This window comes from Leuciscus leuciscus (genome assembly GCF_965113295.1).
Source record: "Leuciscus leuciscus genome assembly, chromosome: 12".
NCBI lineage: Eukaryota > Metazoa > Chordata > Actinopteri > Cypriniformes > Leuciscidae > Leuciscus > Leuciscus leuciscus.
Genome location: NC_138736.1, coordinates 25,202,577 through 25,224,539, shown reverse-complemented (window position 1 = coordinate 25,224,539; position 21,963 = coordinate 25,202,577). Strand labels below are relative to the sequence as shown.

The 21,963-nt window shown below is 39.2% G+C and overlaps 1 protein-coding gene and 1 long non-coding RNA gene across 3 annotated transcripts; one reads left to right on the top strand and one right to left on the bottom strand.

Annotated features, from left to right (window-relative positions):
• Positions 1–9,731: 9,731 nt before the first annotated feature.
• On the top strand, positions 9,732–11,537 carry LOC309510325. The gene is made up of 3 exons (XR_014210314.1): positions 9,732–9,764; positions 10,328–10,684; positions 10,760–11,537. It is a non-coding gene; the product is annotated as an uncharacterized lncRNA (long non-coding RNA).
• Positions 11,538–11,583: 46 nt separating this feature from the next.
• Positions 11,584–15,404, bottom strand: LOC309510324 (uncharacterized protein). 2 transcript variants are annotated; one of them, XM_082185058.1, is made up of 11 exons: positions 15,334–15,404; positions 15,104–15,196; positions 14,568–14,883; positions 13,959–14,244; positions 13,526–13,759; positions 13,334–13,425; positions 13,112–13,216; positions 12,688–12,881; positions 12,402–12,566; positions 12,021–12,265; positions 11,584–11,789 (listed from the first exon to the last, which is right to left on the bottom strand). In XM_082185058.1, exons 1-11 carry the CDS (start codon positions 15,396–15,398, stop codon positions 11,749–11,751), a joined length of 1,836 nt encoding a protein of 611 aa, XP_082041184.1. In that variant the 5' UTR covers positions 15,399–15,404; the 3' UTR covers positions 11,584–11,748. The 2 variants fall into 2 exon arrangements, with proteins under 2 accessions (XP_082041184.1, XP_082041185.1); XM_082185059.1 differs by lacking the exon at positions 11,584–11,789 and having other exon boundaries at positions 12,112–12,265; positions 12,482–12,566.
• Positions 15,405–21,963: the final 6,559 nt, after the last annotated feature.

Genomic DNA, 21,963 nt, shown 5'->3' with positions numbered 1-21,963 from the left:
CCTAAAGCAACTTCAGATTTTCGTTTTGTCTCACTATACCATTTCAAATCAGGAATTGGGTTACTCAGTTTCTCTAACGTTTCGTACATGGTGTATTTTTGCTTAGTATATGCTTCCTTGCACTCAATAGCAAAATTTCTTTCTCTCGGGCTTCTTGTTTTCTTCTTATTTACTAACACTGTTTCCACAGGCTTTACTTCGTTTGGTTTTTCCTCTTTCTTCTCCAGATCAAGTTCCTCATTTATCATAAATGTTGCATCTATTTCGTAATTCGGATCTACATATTCCACCTCAATATCTTTAACCTTATCCGTTTCTTGTTTTGACAACTTTTTCATTTCATTTGACTTAATCCCGCTCCAAAACAACACAATAAACAACCCCATACACATAATAGCTCCTATAAAGATCGGTTTGTTTAAACAGGCCTGTTTCCACTTTCTTGTCATTCTGCGGCTCCTTGACCTCGGCCTATCCTGGCACTCAGAATCCATGTCCTGTAAGATAACAAAGTCACTCTCTTGTTATGCCTCTTTTCGGTCGTTAATCTTCAGTTAACTCCTAAATTCCACCACTCTTCCCTTCTATCCAGCTTTTTATGAATGCTTTGTGTGTTCACAGGATTTTTAACAGTTCGAATTATCTTATTTCCCCTTCTTAAAAAATCCTGAAACACATATTCCCCTTCTATGCAAGATGTTTTATACTTACTCAGTCCAATATCCAAGCCATGCCCCTTTAACAACATATTAAGATGTTACTTCCATTTAATTAATCTCTTTCATTTTTCTTTCTTTTTTTTTTCTCTGCCATTGCCAGTCTCCATGCTAGTATAACATAGTCTGTCATGTTGTACTTATGGTTGTTTATTAAACCATTAAAATCCTATAGCTTCGATCACCATTAACTTTAGTTCCATCCAGAAAGTTTTCAGGCTGTATTCTTTACCTAGGAGAGTATGCCATCTCTTTTACGGGCCTCATTTAGGGATAGTTTATTCGCTTATACTGCTCTCATAATTTATGATCCGTCACTGTGTCTTGCCGCTGGAACCTCTTCTATCTTCTCTCCCTCCTTGAGGAATGTTTCAGTTTTTAGCTTTCATTTAACTAGAATCAAGTTTCTCTTACTCCAGAACCCATTTTCCTGAAGCTCAACTGTATGTTTGTCAATAATTCTTATAACTTTATCTTTCTTTGTAATCAAATCTTTAAAAGGTTTATTAGATTGTTTATTCTTTAATTTTATCCACACTAAGTCTCCCACTTGACATTTATCATCTGGCTGATCTGTCTTCATTTTAGCTTCTCTGTCTCCTGTATTTAGGTTAACAAAGTACAACGCTTCTTCCAAATATTCATCCCAATTCGTATCATTGTGGTTCGCCCTGAAGAAACTTTTCAAACTTCCAATACAACGCTCCGCCAACGCGTTACTTTGAGGGGAATACCTTAAAGATTTATTCATCGTAATATGTTTGTCATTTAACCACTCTTCTAATTGTCCTCCAACGAAATATGTTCCGTTATCCACTCTAACAGACTCTGGTCTGCCCCATGCTGACATCAACTCCTCCAATGCTCTAATTATATTCTTGGCATTAGTATCTTTTAAGCTTTAGCCCATATTTTATTTGAAAATCCTTCTACCACCACTAACATGTACTTATTTCCCAATTTAGAGCGTGGATTTAAAGGGCCAGCTATATCTAATGACCATTCTTCATTTATTCTATCCGGGGTTATTTCACCAAAGTCACTTCTAATGGTTCTATGATATCCTTTTCTCATACAATTTTCACAGGCTAGCTTAACTTTCCTATATTCTTTTCTCCAATTGGGAATATTAATATTATTCTCAGATAATACTTTTCCCATTAAATTCATGCCAGGGTGCTTCATATAATCATGCAGTTTTTGAATTGCATTTATGCCTTCATCTTTAATGATTATAATTCTTCTTAATTTTGCTAATTTATCTACCGCATTATTGCCTTTAGCCATGTCTGAATTTTCTTTTGAATGTCCTTTTTGATGAATTACTATCAAATCTAGATTTTGTATTAATCTATCAATTTCCTTCCACAATTCTTCATGTTCAATTGGCTTATTATTATATTTGTTATATCCATTTTGTCTCCAAATACTTAAATTCTCATTTAAACTAGTTTCCACGTATTTACTATCTGTTATAATGATTAATTGCGTAGCATTAAGTTCTTTCAGCTTTTTAAGCGCCTGCAAAACAGCCATTACTTCTGCACCCTGAGCTGTGCCTGCAACAGATCCTCTGTCTGTTATCTCTTCACATTTTTTCCTTTTAATTATATATGCCCAGTGAGCCTTGTCGTCTGCAAGAGTTTTCGATCCATCTGTATACACTACCGCACCTTTAAACAACTTCAAATTAGGTTTTTGACATTTTCTTTTTTCCTTATGAATCATCTTAATGTTAGGATCTAACAGTATATTTTCCCATCGTTGCCATCGAGAATTTTGTGCTTTAGCATCCTTTACCTTATTCTTTGTTAAATGCACCATTACTACTTCATCTGTATTTATTATTATCTGTTGTTCTCTTGCTAGTCCTTTTAATTCTGCATATCTTTTACTGATTGCAGCTAATTTCTTCTCTACTGGAAGAAACTTCTTTTCGGGATTTTCCCAAGTTCCAGACATTATTCTTATCGGTATATTTGCTTTCTCATTCCTTATCACTAATTGATATCCAATTTCATCTATGTCTAAATCTACTTCCAGATTTTTCTCATCGTTTCTTCCTTCCAATTGTCCCGAACCTAAAATTGCTTCCTTTAGTTCACACAAAGCTTTTTCTGCTTCTTCAGTCCATGTTAATTTATTATTTTTTATTGTAGCATAAATGGGTTTAGCTTTTTGGCTAAACTTTGGAATTAAATCTCTAACATAATTCATTAAGCCCATCATCTGTTGTACATTTCTAACGTTCTCAGGCGTTTTTATTTCCGTTATTCTCTCTTTCATTGTCTGTGTTATACCTCTATTGCCAGCCGACACCCAAAATCCTAAAAATTCAACTACATCCGTCATAATCTCACATTTTTTATGTTTAGTTTTAATCCTGCCTCCGCAATTCTTTCTAATACCTTTTTTAGTGTTTCTACATGTTCTCTTTCACTTTCACTAATCAATAATAAATCATCAATGTAAATAGCTATTGGTAAATCTGAAAAAATGTCTAGCATGGTACTTTGAAATATTACCGATGAATTTAGGAATCCTTGCGGTAATCTTTGATACGCATAATGTCGATTTTTCACGGTAAAAGCGGTTCTTTCTTGACTCTCCTCTTTTAATGGTATTGACCAAAAGCCATTAGCAATATCCAATTTGGATATGAATTTACCTTCTTTTAAACTCTCGACTGTATCTCTGGCATTAATCACATATCTGCGATCTGGTTTAGTTAATCTATTAAGTGCCCTATAATTCGCGACCATTCTAAAACTTTGATCTGATTTCTTAACGAGTTGAACAGGACTATTTGTTATAGCCACATCTATTTCTCTGATAACTCCTTGTTCTAACAATTCCTGTATCGTTTGATCCAATTCCTTTTCACCTAATTTATTAATTGGATATTGTCGTTGTGGCTTATGAATACCTCCAATTATCTCATGTGCATATTTGTCACTAACCTTTCCACAATCATTTTTGAATCGTCCATATGGTGTTTTTCTTAAAGCCTGTATCAATTCCTCTTTTGATTCTTCTGATCCAATCATTTTATTACGTATTCGTTCCAACTCCTGTTCTAGATTTACTTCTCTTAACCTTAAAATCTTTTTCAAATCTCTACCTGCTAGTAAATTTTCTTCTCCTTTTATCATATTAACGCCAAATTTCTTCCCCATCTTTTCTTTCTTCTGTTCTCCCATTATACGTCTGAACTAACACTTTATTTTCATATTCTATTGGCTCTGTTGTAGAGGAGATCTCTGCTCCTGTATCTAACATGAACTCTATTCCTTCTATATTTATAAATAATTCTTCATTTTTCTCCTTTACTTTTTCATTGCAGATATTCCTCTGCAACAGGCCAAGCTCATCTCATTTCTTAAATGGTTCTGTCTTTTCAGTCTTCTCAACTTTCTCTTTATGCTCCTCAGCTGAGGGTATTTCTTCTCTTGAAATTAATTTATTTCGCCCAAATTTTTTACTCTTGAATTACCGGCTTCACGTTTTTGTATTAATTGTTTCCTCTGTTCTGGTGTCATTTTTTCCCATTCATCCTCTGGAACATATCCTATCTTCGATTCATTACTTTTCCTCTCACTTTTAAACTTACTCACGGTACTAATATTTCTCTGCCAGGGCGTCGGTTTTTGATTTCCTGTTTTTGGTCTACTAAACTTATCATTCTCAACCTGTCTGGCCTGCGATCGGGTATTATAAGGCTTTATATAGCTGGTTTGAACACCTTGTTGTTTTCTATCATTATTTCTCTGTGTTTTCTGCACTTCTTTATGCTGAAAATCCTTCCTTTTCAGACTTTGAGCTGCTAAGTCATATTCTGCCAATCTTTCTTCTATTTGTTTCTTTGTTACAGTATTTAAAATTGTAACCAATCTATATCCTCCTGGTATCCTCTTTCCCACATCTCGCAATAGCTTTACTTTGTCTCTCATCGGTATTTCTTCTTCTATAGATAACCAAATACTTAATAATGGTACTTGATCTTTATTTGCATTAATTAGCATGTTTCTCCATTGATCATATTTATCTTCTACTCCTGTTAAAGGTACAATATGCGATAAATTTTGTCCTCTAGAGGGCGCTACATTCCAAACAACAACAACAGCGTAGTTTGATGACGATGTGTAGGAGCGTGGAATGATGGGAACTGTTGTTCCCCTTCGTTACGGGGAACTCCCGCTGCGTCTAATATAAACGCTACGGGGGGGATGCCTTCGGCATGCGTTATCTGAAGTCACTATACAACTATTCCAATCTTGGATTGGTGTGCGTCATCGTGCGTCATGACGTTGCATGTGACGGTGACCCGGACGCTATATAAGGGTCACAGGAACAAGGAAATGACAGCTTCTGTTCTTCAGCAGCGTTCTATGTCAAACTGTACGTCTTATTTGGTGTTGTCTGTCAAATCTACTATGGCGAAGGCAGTGTGCGTCTCCTTGATTTAAGAAAAATTAAAGAAGCAAGGATGGCGCACACTTGCTTTGTGGTGTTGGGTTGTGAGCGGAGCTTGCACGGACAGTTCTCGAGGGCACTGTCTATTTTGTGCAAACTGAAAAGATTCTGTGACTAATCTCGCGTTTGCCGAGGCAGCGCGTAGATTAATGTCTGCATTGCAATACAGAATCTATAGTGGCTCGGATCTCGCGTTTGCCGAGGCAGCGCGTAGATTACAGGTCTGCAGGGTGTAGACTCTGAGTTTACTCTTCCGTTCCCGCCTGAGCCTGTTTAAAAAGAATAAAATAGGCTTGCGTTCCTAGTGCATCAGCTCGCGTCTGTCGAGGCAGCGCGTTGTCTGTTTGCATTGGGTTCGCACGTGGAGCAGTGTTTACAGGTCTCGCGCATGGTTCGGAAGCCCGCGTCACTGCGGCTTCTTCCGACCGTGTTAAAGACCCGGTGTTTGATTTATCTGATTCTGAGGAGTCAGATACTATCAACACTGAACCACGAATATTCACCACATTATGAGGAGTTGCTGGAGAAAGACTGGGGCTGTAATGAAATTAAATGTTTGGTAATTTAATAAGAAGGAAGCGTCTAAAAAGAGTGCTTCCTGCAAACCCAGTCAAAATCCTTGTGTCAGAGTCTTCCTTTTTCAAACGATCTCCATACTGAGGTACTGAGATTGTGGAATAATTGAAGAAGAAAATTAAAGGGGAATTTAATGATGCAGGGGGTAGAAGAATATTTCTCCCAGATATTGTATTACCTCTGATGACTCAGACACGTCCCTCCAAAATTAAAGTGGAGCTAATATAAATATTATCTCGAATTTGGTAGGGAAGGCTTATAAAAAATAAATAAAAAAAAGCATACCTACATATGGTAGTCCAGGTCCCCCGGGGACAGTCACCAGCTCCTCATATTCTGGGAAGTCACCTCTTCCCCTCCCCTTCCCCCTGTACAGGGCTCGGGGTCAGAGGAGACGTTCTCATAAAAAATAAATAAAAAAAAGCCCCGAAGTCAGGTCTGAGGACTGCCTTTCGGGCTAAGAAAAAATAATTAAATAAACTATGAGGTCCTGGCGTAAAAACGCGGACCCTTATGGGCACTTCATATTATTTTCGGTTAGTTCCTGCCGATCTATCGCTTCAGGTCACCGAATCTCAAAACCTGAGGTCAGTCTCGAGGGACTGATCTCCTTATTAGATTATTCATCGGTTACGTCCTGCCAGTAAACTGCTTCAGACCACCGATAAGCACATTATATCACCTGAGACTAACCCAGAGAAATTGATTCCTCTTGTAGATTGTTTAGACGCCTGGTCAGGCCTTCTGAATATATCTAAATGGACCCTGGGTATAGTTAAAGGATATAGAATCCAGTTTAAAGTAAGACCACCCGATTTTAACGGGGTATTTCACACACTGGTTTTCTCACATCAGCGCCAGGTGATGGAAAATGAAGTTGAATCTCTTTTAGCAAAAGCAATAGAAATTGCCCCTAATCAGGAGAGGGATTCAGGTTTTTACAGCCGTTACTTCATTGTTCCGAAAAAGGATGGTGGACTTCATCCTATTGTAGATCTTAGAGTATTGAATAAATCTTTGAGGAGATTTAGTTTCAATATGCTCACTATACCCAGTATCATTCAGCAAATCAGATCTGAAGACTGGTTTGTGACAATAGATCTTATGGATGCTTATTTTCATAACTTCATCATCCATTATCATAGGAAGTTCCTTAGGTTCGCTTTTGGGGGGAAAAGCTTACCAATATAGGGTTCTTCCTTTCGGCCTAACTCTATCCCCTTGCACTTTCTGTATGGATGCTGCCCTTGCTCCACTGAGACTTCAGGGGAACCGCATCCTAAATTATTAGATGACTGGCTTATTCTGGCAGAACCAGAGACGCTAGCAATCCAACATCGAGATGTTGTTTTGCGTCATCTTCAGTGCTTGGGGCTAAGGCTCAATGTCAAGAAAAGTTCTCTGTCTCCTCTTCAAAGAATAAAATTTCTTGGAGCTGAGTGGGACTCGCAATCTATGCAAGTTCACTTGACCCAGCCACGTATTTAAAGTATCGTGGCTGCAGTTAGAGCTATCAGGTTAGGCCAGGCTATCACTGTCAAACATTTTCAAGGAATTTTGGGCCTTATGGGGCCCTACAGTGGTGGCTCGGGACCAGGGGGTTTTCCCCAAGGGGCAACCCCTTCCGTATGATTAGAGTTACGTCCAGGTACCTTCGTTCTCTAGTCATATGGAAAGACATACGGTTCCTGTCCCAAGGCCAGGTGCTTGGAGCTTCGTGTCCCAGAAAAATTCTGACCACAGATGCTTCCTGCAGGGGCTGGGGTGCGGTCATGGAGGGCCGGTACACCCGCGGGGTCTGGAAGGACCATCACCTCTCAGGGCACATCAGTTGCCTGGAGATGCGGGCAGTATTCTTTGCCCTCAGGCATTTCCCTCCAGACCTCAGAGGCCATCAGGTCCTTATTAGGTCTGATAATATATCGGTGGTTTTCTATATCAACCATCAGGGGGGCTTGAGGTCTCGTCCTCTGTGCAAATTGGCCCATCATATTCTATTTTTGTCTAAGGACAAATTTCTCTCTGTGAGGGCTATGTATATACCTGTGGTTGATAATGTGGGAGCAGACACCCTGTCGAGGCAGGGGCCCAGGCCAGGGGAATGGAGGCTCCACCCCGAGGTGGTGGAGCTTATATGGGAGAAGTTCGGCCAGGCGGAGGTAGATTTATTCGCTTCTCATGAGAATTCTCATTGCCCGCTCTGGTTCTCTCTCTCGCATCCAGCCCCGTTGGGTCTGGAGGCCATGGTACAGACGTGGCCGAGGCAACGTCTGTACGCCTTTTCCCCCGGTCGCTCTACTCCCTGGAGTTCTGGAGAGGGTCAGAGGATTTTGAGTAGATCTTATTCTCGAAAAACCACACTGGCCTTCTCGAATAGGGTGATCTGGTGGCCGAGGTCATCAGATCAGCTACCTCCAGAACTCCCCGGCTCAGGAAGTTTTAATTGAGTTAGCTGGACCCAGCCTTTTACTGCCCTATGGCTTCAGTACTGGGATTCTTCTATACTCTAATCGGGACCTCTCGTCTACGCTCAGAGCCGCTATGGCGCCTACGGCCTCCATATGCTCTCAGGGTGGTCCACCCGGGTCGTCCCATGACCTCCATATTTCCCTGTAGCCTTCTAGGATGAATCCTGTTATCCTTGCAGGCTGACAGGTCTGTGGAAAGAAAAGCCCCTGTCGGTTCTGCGGGATACGTGTATATATGTTAGATTAAAAGAAAATCTACATATTTTGGAAATCTGTTAGCTTTCTAGTAGGAAATTTCCCCGGTCACCAATAAGGGTACCGGAGGCTATCTTATGATTTCCTCTGGCTCTTCATCCTTCGTTGCTATAAGTGTGACAGGAGAGCCTTCTAGGCTTTTAGGGTTATCCACTAATGGTGCCTTGGAGTCAGTGTCCTGCCTTTTTAGGCATATGTATATATTGGACCTCACTTCTGAGGCTGTTAACTCAGCCTTTTTCTTACACCAAAAAAGACAAGAATAAAATTCTTAGTATAGTGGGTTCTATAAATTCTCCCCTGTCCTTAGCAATGATCCTCACCTTCAGAGTGCTTTCTGCCTCTGTATGCTGCGTCAAAATCTGGATGAACCCTGTCTCTGCAGGCTATCATATTAAATTGCTTAGAGCCTTTATTCGGCTCCGCAGAGTATATCTATATAGGGTATTAAATGGGAGTTTGTTAGCTTTCTTTGAGATATTTCTCCCCGGTAACCAAGGTACCGGAGGCTATTCTAAAAATTCCTCAGGCTCTTCATCCTTCGTTGCATGTGCGGTGTAAGCAAGAGAGCCTCTTAGGCTTCCAGAGATGATCCACTAAAAAGGTGTTAGGAGTTAAGTGTTCTGCCTGTCATTAATCAGGCCTATATACTTGGACCTTAATATCGAGGTTGTTGATGCAACCTTCCCTTTGTACACCAAACAAGAAAGAATAAAATTCTTAGAACAGTTGGATCTTTCACTCTCCCTTGCTTTAGTGCTCTTGAGTGTGCCAGATGTTTCACACCAGGGGCGCCTGTTCTCGGTGGGGGCTAGCTGGTACTCGTTCCCCGTAGCGTTTATATTAGACGCAGCGGGAGTTCCCCGTAACGAAGGGGAACGTCTCGGGTTACTGGATGTAACCCTGGTTCCCCGAGAGAGGGGAACGAGACGCTGCGTCCCCTCTCCCCACCTTCGGGGCGCCCTGAGAACAGCTGCTTTGAACCTTTTTCGAAGCTGTCATTTCCTTGTTCCTGTGACCCTTATATAGCGTCCGGGTCACCGTCACATGCAACGTCATGACGCACGATGACGCACACCAATCCAAGATTGGAATAGTTGTATAGTGACTTCAGATAACGCATGCCGAAGGCATCCCCCCCGTAGCGTTTATATTAGACGCAGCGTCTCGTTCCCCTCTCTCGGGGAACCAGGGTTACATCCAGTAACCCGAGACGTTTTCAACTCCACCGGGGATATTGAGTCAGACGGGAATCGAAAAATCATTCATGGATGAGGTAAAGTTCTATTTTTATAAATGTTGTGTTTAATGACATGCTTTTGTTTAATTAAAATGAATTAACCGCAAGAAAAGTAAGGTTTAATACTAAAGTGGTTATCATAGATGTTACTGTATTTGTCGAATTCATTGTTGTGATAACGCGGCGCAGTTTTACGTGTTCTAATCAATTGTTGTAAAAGTACATTCGAACATACCCACATCATTTGCCAAAATACTGATTAATCTTTATGTATAACACATGCTATATGTATTTACATGGCCATAAACACCAGACGTGCTAAACAATATCAATAAACTAAACACAAACCTAAAGCAATAATACTTTCCTTACATAAACATAACTATTACCGAATGCTACATTTGGATTATATAAAATTAAGCATGCTGATTTGCAACTTATATGTGACTTAGGATTATGCACTCATCATAACTATGTAAAAGTGTAAACATTATATACATTTTCAAGTTTATTTTTATGTATATCTATGTATTGTCAGCTGCCATGTCATATCTGTTTGTACAATTATTTATATTTGCTTATTTGTTGTTATGTTGCAGGAAGACACAGATAGATCCTCATTGGATGTATCCATATCAAATACTGATGAGACCTGGAGTCCTCCCCAGAGCAGCTGCCATGAAGCATCACATGGAAGAACAAAAGGTGGAGACAGAGGAAAAAGAAAAGGGATGGGAAGAGCAAAAGGGATGGGAAGAGCTTACAGAGTGGAAGAAAAAACTGGAGCGGTTGAACTCAGCAGTGTAACAAGAGGAAGAACATCAAGTAGACGTAGAAGGTCTACAGGGGGAAGACAGGCAGCAAGAGGAAGAGGAAACACTGCATCATCTGGACTGTGTGAAGAGGACAGATTGAGGGTGTCTAGGCTGCAAGAGGACAGGATGTTGATGACACAGGTGAGTATGGACATACTTCAAGTATCCAAAATAGTTTCAGCGTTTGGCATTAACTTTTGAAATGTGCAATTTCAGAATCTTATAGGAAATATGAACGTGGCTGAAGCTCAAGGACTCTTGATTAGAGTTATGAATAGAGAACCAGGCCTCATCTTTGACGTCCTCCAACCACCTGCTCATCAAGAGGAACAACAATTACAGGATGTACCTCGATGGTGTTCTTGTACAAGATGCATTGAAATGCCATCTGATATTGAAAAAAAATGTTGTGGCATGACAGACAGCACATGTGTAAGCATGTTGCCCCACATGTCGTTATACATATTGGATGAGCAGGTATTGCGCTTGTCACGCCGTTTAAGAAATGACATTTATGCAATTCATGACACACAGGAGCCTGGGGATGACAACCGGGAATACCGCTATGCTGCTTACAGAAATTTTGTCTTGTGGCAGTGTGGTTCACTTGGGGCGGGAAACCGCATTGTCATCCCTAGCTGCTGTGTGCGCAGAGTACGTGATAAATTCCCTGACCCAAATGGGCAGTACACTGGATTCATCGCTGCTGTGTTGTAGAAACATGCTGCTTAGTCATGTTCTCCTATAAATGGGTATTTATGTTTAAAGGACTTGTTTATTTTGTTTAGTTGTTATTTATAATTATTTATTCAATGTTACTTTTTATTTATATGTTGTCTTACCTGTTTGGTAAAAAAATGGTTTGCCACTCTTCAATTTAAAATGTTTGTATTACAAATATAAAGAATATGTTATTCTTTATTTGCTGCCTTCTTCTTAAGAACCTGTTTAGAAGAGTGATATTGTAAATAAAACAACTGTTTTTGTTTTTTTGGTAAGATTTATTAATAACAAATAAAAAAAATTTGTGTGAAATGATTTACCATTTATTTACATATTTGATAACTTTTCTAAGGTGTCAGTTACAAACATTTTTAGGTATATGCATCAAGTTTCAGGATAAAATTAAACTATAAAAATAGTTTGGCTGACTCAGTTGAAGGTAGACTTCTGAACTTGGGGGTTCAGATTGCTGAGGTTTTAGCTCAGTGCTCGTCTCTTGACTCTGGTGGTGTAGAGCTTGCTCCTTTTTGAAAAAAAGGAAAGAAAAAAAGAAACAATTGAAATTATATGAAAAAAAATAAGTGCAATTTATAAATGAAGCCTAACATTGCACTGATCGATAACACTAGTAAATAAAATAGAGTTATCATACAATCTGTCCTAAATTAGGATAAATAACATTGTAAATGTATATATAGATTTGCATAATTATCCTAAGACAGACATCTTAGCTAAGATTTTTTGCTGTACATACCTATGCCTCTACTGACATGTGACTCCAGAATGCTGTCAATCGAAGGAGGTTGGCCACTTGGAAGGAGGCCTAATGTCCTGGGGTCCTCAGGCCTTGGAACCCTACGCCTTGGCATCCCCACATCAGCCTGGAGTCTTGCGCGCACAATTTCCGCTTGCAGATCAGGAATGTAACTGTAGTCTTTTGCCACTTTCAAGGCATATACAGTCCATCTACCAGTTTTCTTCTGGAACTGTCTGCGAAAGCTGTAATGAAAAATAATTTGTATTTAGACAAAAAAAATTACCCAGAAATATATGGATAATAAGACGCATTTGAAGGACGAAATATCAAGTTCTACAGAAAGTTCTGTGTGATAGAAAATATATTTTTAAATCTTACATCTTTTGGCCATTTTTGTTGAGCATTGGCGGTCGATCTCTATGGTGGTTATAATCCAGGGCTGCGAGGAGAGTTCTTGCCTCGTAGACCAGTGGTGAGAAGCTGAACAGCTTGCTGACGTACATCAACAAGTGATTATGGAATGATTCCAGCTCACAGGTTGATCTGGAGAAATAAATTAGCCTATGTTCATATTTCGAGTAGTATTCAAAACATTGATCACAGTGATGACTACTGGTGACTAATTCCATTTTGAAACAGACATGAAGGTGCTTCCATAAGTTACCTGAAAGGTAGATATCGATGGACATTTCTGAGCCACCTCTTTTTTAGAACTATCGCTTCCAGTGCCTTGTGAGCTTTGGAACCACTCTCCAGCCATTGCTTGTCTTGTATTTCTGGCAGGCTACCGTGCAGGCAGTGACCAAGATACCATTCGTGCTCATTTGTGACATGGTGCAGCACACTGCTCCATAGTTTCTAAAAAACAAATCTTGTAATCAAGACCATACAGTCGAAGAACAAATAAAGCCTAGATATTGTAATGTGCTTTATAATGAGTATGCTGTGCACAAATAGAATCTTATCCTAAAACACTGAATCTCACTGCACATAGAAGCATTGTACTTGATGAATGCAAGTTTGCTACATGGAAATGTTGTTGTATTTAGTCACAGGAAGAGATGACTACTGGGAGATATATTACTTACAATGAACTGCTGTACCGTGTCTGCCTTCTTACAACAGAACCAGAAGTGATTCACTATGTGCTTGACCCAGTGCAGTAGGATCTTTTGTCCAGATTGCTGTGCCTCCTAAGTATGCATATAACAGATGTGGTTCAGTACATTTTAGAATAAAAACATTTTCATAACAAATCTGAAAAAAATATAGGTTCGAGTATTTTATAAAAATGAAAAAAGTAAACATACTGCAGTAATCATCTTGGCTAAATTCTTTGCTCCATGCCATATGTCCCATGAGTGCACAACTCCAGTGTCCTTATATCGCCCAGTTGTTTGATCTTGTAATGAAAAGCAAAACAACAGACTATTAATAAACATTTGCTGAATATCAAATTTATATTTTCCTTGTACATAATAGGTCAACAACTACCAACTTACTCATAATAGATGCGATTTGTACATGAGCATCGGTGCATATTTCTGAAATCCGCACTTCGCGAAGAAGCTTGTCCATTGTGGCTACAAAAGCCTCTTTCTCCATTATGACAGAATTACGGCTGGTCTGCCTTTTATCGATAGTGACAACAGAGATGATTTCCTTAGAATCATTCTCCATTGCTGTGTACGAGCAATACTGGATACAGTATCCGGGGCTATCCATTCGTCCATCTGCTGTGTAGAGCACAATAAATCAATAAATGAGATTTGATTTCATATTTCAGAAAAATGCATTAAAAAAATTTAAACAAGAGGCTAAAAAATTATAGAAATGTAATAATAGTTTAAAAAAATGTTTAAAATATTTTCAGCACATAGAATGACATGTAGGTATTGCATAGATTTTTTTTTTTTTAAATGCCATAGAACATACCTAATACAACTACACCATCCTTACTCTTCATACGTTGAATTGCAGCACATCTTTTGTCCTCCCACATGTCCTTTATTGCTCCTAAGCAGTAAGTATCCTGTATATTAAAAAAAGTGTTCTTTCCTACAAAGCCCATGTTCATGTAATTAAACAGGTGTGCCACTTTGTAGTAGTTATTTCCCGAGAGCAGAATGTTAGTGGCCATCATGAAGTCTCCTGCTTGCATTCCAAATTTCAGTGTCGGCTGCGAATTCCAAGTCCACACTTTGTGCCCATTTGAACAGATCTATAAGATAAAATACACAAGAGTGATTGCAATACATACAAACAACGAATTTTCAAAAAATGATATGCATTGAGTTAAAATGTATATGGATTACAATTAAAAACTACTTTTAAAGTCTTGTTTGGAATTTGAAACTGTATTCAGCTATATATGTAGGTTCACTAAGCTGAATAGAGACTTTGAGACTATGATATACATCTTTTTTATAACGAAAACAACAATAGGTTTTGTGTGACATGCACCTATTAAAATATATATTTTTCCGAAGTTCATAAGTTCGTATGCTAATATACAGAATTATTGTTTTGCATTTATTTTATTACCCATTGGATGACACTTGCTGTTCCCCTTGAAGTCAGGTGGACTTCAAAAGGTGGTGAAGCCCGGCAGGTTTTACAATTCACCACTGGTAGCTGTAGAAGTTTGACCAACTGTTTCAACTGTGCTTCATATACAATAGATGCCCGTTTTCCAATTATGTCCTCCTCACACATGACTTTGTTGCTAGCATCAGATGTAAGGACATGCTCTTCATGTAGGGGTATCACTTCATCTTCTTGTGTTAGATGGACAGTCTCTTCGAGATCAATTACTTTAAGCTCCTCGATTTTTCTAAAGTCATTAGTTCCTTCACCCGTTCTGTAAATACATATATAAATATTTACAACATTGTATTATTAGCATGTACAAGAAAAATAGTTTTTTCTATACTTTCATTTTGTTAGGAAAAAAAAAAAAAGTGTAAAGAAGCCTGGAAGCCAAAAACGTTGATAATATAACAGTTACAGTACGTCCATCAGTTGATATTATTTTGTTTTACCTATATCTGTATTAAAAAACATGATTCATGCAGACAAACCTAAGACAGATAGAGGGAACATAATCCTCATCAGAAGTGCTGTCCTCACTGTCTTTTTCCCATGATGTATCATCTGGGTGTTTAAAATCTATTCTGCAAAATACATAATAGTAGTATTAGTAGTGGTAGAAGTAATACTAAAAATAATAACCAAGTACAGTATACAGAAAATTACACAAACAGGAGTAGACAGCAAACAGCATTTTGTAACAATGCATTACACCACTTACACTGTGTTCTGAAGATCATTGGCATCTTCGCTCACAGTAATGGTGGACTCATCATGGAAGCTCATCTTTGAAAAACTGCACCACAACAAAAAAAGAAAAAAATTTAGGTTTGTAATGGCGGTATGCATAACAATTGATTGGTTATGCCACACTGCAATTTGTGGCTTGTGGTGCCTAATGGGGACATTTAATATTCAACAGTATTATTGATCTGCCTTATTAAGGGTGGACGATGATGCAATTTTCTTCTAGAAACAAACTTTGTTGTATTATTTTCATGTTATCAATGTGAAGCTGCTTTGATACAATCTGTATTGTAAAAAGTGCTATATAAATAAAGGTGACTTGACTTGACTTGACTAATCAAATGCACCTGAACCAGCTAATCAATGTCTTCAGGATTACTAGAGAGCTACATGCAGGAGAGTTTATTGTGATTGGAGCTAAACTCTGCAGAGCTGTGGCCCTCCAGGACAGAGTTTGCCCATCCCTGTTTTAGAGGAACTTGATGGGCTTTATAGGGGTTTTGTTTGTGAATATTACTAATATTATAATTTTGGCATTCACATATAAAATGATACATTCCTTTTTATTCAAATCAGTTAAATGACTATTAGGCTGCATAAATTAGGTCAGCCGGAACCGGGAACACTCCTATAACACCCGATGTACTCGTTGCATCATAAGAAGAATGGCATCTACGCTAATGTTAGTCTTTCTGCTTATTCCTAGGTTTACTCTAATCAGCCGGCTCGGGGCCACATCCAGATCAGATGGAGGACCTGCCCAAGACACGACCACAACGCATCCCTGAAGTGTCAGCAGAGATTGTCAACTAGAGTTTTGGTTCCTTGCCACTGTTGCCTTTTTCACCTTTGTTGCCATTGGCTTTTGGCTTGCTTAGTTGGACATTTAATTTAATATTCAACAATAATATGGATCTGCCTGCATTAACACCATTATATGAGAACTGAACTGAGCTGGACGATGACATCACGGTGTATATATATATATATATACAGTATCTCACGAAAGTAATAACCCCCTTCACATTTCAGCAAACATTTTAGTATATCTTCTCAAGAGACAATACTATAGAAATGAAACTTGGATACATTTTAGAGTAGTCAATGTTCTGCTTGTATAGCAGTATATATTTACTGTTCTCTGAAAATAACTCAACATACAGCCATTATTGTCAAAATAGCTGAGTAAAAAAGTGAGTACACCCTACGTCGTTTAACCATGCAAAGCCACATGTCCTATTCATCATTTTCATGTTTTTGTCTGCTTGACATCTGCCATACAAATTTGTGTATCTTTTATTAGAGAAGTTAAAATGTGTGCTTTGAGTACAATTTTCTCATACTGACCTCTGGATGTTCAACATAGTACCTCATGGAAAAGAACTCTCTAAGGATTTGAGAATTAGAATAGTTGCTCTCCACAAAGATGGCCTAGGCTATAAGAATACTGGTAACACCCTGAAACAGTGCAGGCCAGGGTCATACAGAGGTTTTCCAAGACGGGTTCCACTTGGAACAGGCATCGCGAGGGTCAATCTAAGAAGTTGAGTCCTCGTGCTGGGAGTCAGGTGCAGAAGCTGGCTTCAAAAACAGACACATGATCGTTCCAGCATTGCTTTAGAGGTTGCAGAAGCAGAAGGTCAGCGTGTCAGTGCTCAGACCATACACACTGCAACAAGTCGGTTTGCATGGCCGTCATCCCAGAAGGAAGCCTCTTCTGAAGCTGGCTCACAAGAAAGACATTTAACAATTCTAGATTCTAGAATGGTGCTCACACAAAATATTGACACTTTGGACACAGTTTTGACATGTTCACTTAGGGTGTACTCACTTTTGTTGCCAGCTATTTTGACAATAATGGCTGTATGTTGAATTATTTTCAGAGGACAGTAAATATATACTGCTATACAAGCAGCACATTGACTACTCTAAAATATATCCAAGCTTCATTTCTATAGTATTTTTCCTTGAGAAAATATACTAAAATGTTTGCTGAAATGTGAGGGGTGTACTCACTTTTGTGAGAGATAAATTAAAGCGGCGCTATGCAGTTTTGGCAATTTCTTCGCTGTTATCTCGCTTTTTGCTCGCAGGTTTATCTATAGAGCTCCCCCTACAACTTCAGAATAGATATTTGACAACACTGTCGTCAAAACTCATTGACGACTCTCCCCCCTCCCAACTTCTCCCTCTGGTCATGTGCATTTGTTTTCAAAGAAGCCGGCGAACGCATGGAGCCATGTCCACTGAGGTATGTATGATACACAGAAGGCTTATTTATAGCCCGCCGGCCCAAAGTTGCAAGGGTGGTTTTTTTCCGCTCACAGGTGCTAGGGGGGTGCGAGAAGACCACCATTCAATCCGAAAAAAGTCATATAACCATTCCAATGACTCCGAAGCTGTTCAGTTAAGGTAAATTAAGCTAAAAAAAAAAAACTGCATAGTGCCCCTTTAACTAAATTAATAACTTTTTTACAACAAAAATAATCCTCACTGAACTTACTTAAGCTCGACTGTGACGCTATTTTCTTCTGAAAACAAACTGTTGCATTTTCCTGTTATCTCTGCAGCTTTGAAACAGTCTGCTTTGTAAAAAGCGCTATAAATAAATGTGACTTGCCTTGACTTGACATATATTAATATCATGGGTGGTGTGTGTACCGCAGTTGGAGAATTACTAGCTAGAAGTATTTATGAGTGTGCTAATGCTAATGTTGTTTCTAATGTGTATTTATCTCAGTTTAAGACGATACAGCCATGGCCAAAAGTATTGGCTGTGTGTTTCGCAAAGTTTGCTGCTTCAGTTGTTGTGGTGTTGATTCACATTGTTTTTAGAGTGATCAGATGCATTTTAAATAATTGCAAAACGCTTAAATTTTTTGGCCCTGGCACAAAGTGACCAGCTAAAATAATTTCACTAATCATATCATCAGCACTTGTGAACAAATGCTAGTCATGTGAAATCACTTTATCGTTCTGACTGGATTATAAGAGAGCAGACCAATTGCGATAAAAGGAGGGAAGAAGTGCTTCCAGTCATTGTGTTCTTGAGTTAACAGTAGTTAAAGACATGCAGCTATCAACACTTTGCACCAAAATAGCCTCACATGCAAGGAAATTGCTGCAAAGAAGAGTCAACCTCTTTATTAGGCTGCTGATTTCCTGAAACAAACTAGTTCAGGCCCCCAACCCCAACTTTCATGCAGGTGAGCTGCACGACTCCAAGCATTGGGTGAGCGAACTTTCTGCATTTCCACAAGGAACAAGTTACGGTGAGGAAGTCATGTGGTCAATTTTCCTTCACTTAACATGAAGTAACAAAAAATTACTGGCAAGGGGAAAATAGTTTTAGCCTTTTGGTTTTAAATGACTACCCAGCTAACAGACTTTTGTTATAAGAATGTTCTCCAAATATTAAGTGTTGGTTCTGTGAACATAAACAATTTCCAGTTTTCTGGAACATTTTTTAGTCTCCATAAACACCTGCAATTACTGATAAAGCACCAACTTAAAGATAGACAAGGGTCAAAAGCCCAACTAAACCTAACACTGATCTCCATGATGGTGACCTCAAACATTTTCAATAAGACATCAACATCTAAACCTCTGTTAATTCTCAATAAGAACTTCTGTAGACGTGTGACAGAAAATAAAGTCAGTCTGGTTAGTAATAAGTGAAGCTGGTAATGCTATTTGTGGAGTTGTTTAACCCTCATATGCCCTTAGTTTCCTGTTTACACTCAGTGCATTTGGGGTCTATATGACCCCAAAATGTAAAGAATGATTGTAAAAAAAAAATTACATTTTTAATAATACATATAATATATATATATATATATATATATATATATATATATATATATATATATTTTTTTTTTACTTCTCATCTATACAGTAATGCTGTGTTTTTGGATATACAAAGTACTTTTGTACCTATTTACCACACAATTCCTCAACTATACCATTAGCTTGCATGTAAAATATAAATTTTTGATGAAAAAATACTTAAATGATGATCTAAATTAAATATAAGTTCTCTTACGAGAGGTCTCTCGTACTGCGTAAGATATCTTACGCTAGGGGAAAATCCTTTTTCCGCGAGATATTGAAGCCAAAAATTATCCTTAATTTTGTAATAATGCAAAACGCGTTGCGGCAGCATGCAAACATAGGCGAGGCAGCTCGCGCGCCTATTGGCTGCTCTGTGGCAACTGCAGCAGCCTATCGAGCGAGGCCTGGCGTGACGCCAGACTCAATGAGGGTGCTTCGCGCCCGCTGCGTCACGTCCCGCCAAAACGGGCGTGGTCTAGGGTTATAAATACCGCTCGCAGGCAGTTATTATCTGATTTTTCATCCTTCAAGCGAAGCACACGCATCGCTGGAGCTGGAGAAGAAGCCGCGCCGTCTCAGAGAGAGAGCACCTTCAGCGGGACGAGTCACTGAAGTCGCTGGCCGCGCCGCGCCGCCTTCCTTGCCTTCCTGCTGCGCTTTCCGGCGCTTATATCATTTTATTACTCTGTACTTGTGTGTGTGTGTGTCGCCGCCGCGACACACATTCTAAAAGAGCTAGCGTCTTTTTCAAGATGCCTTCCTGCGGCTCGTGCAGAGCCACACTCAGCGACGGGGACCGCCATGTTATCTGCGTTTCCTGCCTGCGTTTCCTAGAGAGAACCGAGGTTACGTTAGTAACCGAGTACGTTGTTTCTGGATATTGATCTAGGTGTTAGCTGTACAATTCTGCCATCTGTTGGTCAAAGAAAAACCTGAAGGAATTACAATTTAAGAAAGAAATTGTTTTGTCCATAGATACCCAGCAGAGGGCAATAGAGATCCATTCCTTTTACTGGATGTGGCCAACTGCTCATATCATAACTTTTGTGATCCATTTTGTGAATTTATACATGTATAAACATTATACAAGACATTAAAAATAAATATTCTTTCAAATAGTAGAATTTTGGTAGTTTTTGATGCGTTTTGAAATGTCTGTTTTTACAAAATACCACAGAAATCACCACATAAGAAACACCTAAAGGACAAGACTCAGAATCAGATTGTAGTTGAATATTATTTATAACCAAATGTAAAAAAAAATAAAAAAAAAAACTTTAGAATTTAGAAGATATTAATTTAATAATATATAATAAAAAAACAGCAGCAATATGCAGAAATGAACAGGAGTGAAGAATGAACACTGAATAACAATACATAAAAAATTCTGTTCATTCTTCAAATTCTGAACACTGAACATAAAAGCAATAACAAGCTACAAAAAAAATTATTACATAATACACATGGTAAAAAAAAGCACAGTCCAGAATGTTGTGAATGAATAAGTATCATGAACAAAAATCAGTCCACGCACATCTGGCACAAGTATACGGTGTGTACAAAACAGATGGCTCTTTTGCAGTTTGCGCACTGCTTATCCGTTTTTGAGTCCTTGGCCAGTGGACAAACCTGACATCTTTTTCTTTTGGATGATGGAGGTTCAGTGGAGGGGCCTGGAGCGTTGGAAGAATCTTGTTTTCTCTTCAGGACTGCTACAGAGGCTGGTGCATGAGGCAGGCTTTTTCGTCGCTCCATGTGAGGGGACACCAGAGCTTTTCCCAGCTCTTCTAGAAAGAGCCTCCTTTTGAAATTCTTCCCTCTCTCCCATGATGGATTTACCTCCCTCCAAACCACAAATGCATTTATGGCAGATACATCCAGGATGGTAGAAAAGACCACCATTGGCCAGCGATTTGTTTTCCGCTTACAACTGTAGCTTGCAACCATCTGCAATATTGCAAACACAAACACACACACACACACACAAATTAGTTTATCTGCTGGCAAAAGAAATGCCACTCTGTCACCAACTTTGAATAAAAATTAGCAAAAAAATGCATCAAAATATAAAATTTGTAAATACCTTGTCAAGGTTGTCAACTCCACCTTTGCAGCGATTGTAATCTAGGATGACATCAGGCTTTTTGTCCTCCCTGTCACTCACTTTGGCATCTTTGTGGCATGTGCTCATTAGCAGCACATTTTTACCCCTTTTGGGGCAGTGTGACACAACACTGTGTGTCTCAGTGAAGGCAAAGATAGAGGAAAAACAAACTCGGTCTCTCGTCATCAGAAGGGCAGGTGGGAGTTCAGGCTTGTTTTTCCTGACAGTGCCAACCATTGTCAACTTTCTTCTCAGGAGCTCCTGGCCAAGGGCATATGATGTGAAGAAATTATCACATGTTACCGTGTGTCCCTGGAGACCAGTGGTCAAATCAAGGACCACACGCATGCCCTGATTTCTTTCTGGCTGCCCTCCTTTTGGCTTACCGGTGTAAACTTGCATGTTCCATGCGTAGCTTGTCCTGGCGTCACATGCTGCCCAGATTTTTATTCCGTATTTTGCCGGCTTGCTGGGCATATACTGCTTGAAAGAGCAGTGACCTCGGAATGGCACCAGGCACTCATCCACTGTAATGTCTAGGCCAGGGTTGCACATCAGTGGGAGACGCTCAACCCATAAATTCCAGACATCACGAATGGGTGCCAGCTTGTCACTTTCGCGCCGAGCAGGTCTTGTGGCCCTGTCATCAAATCGAATGACTTTAGACAA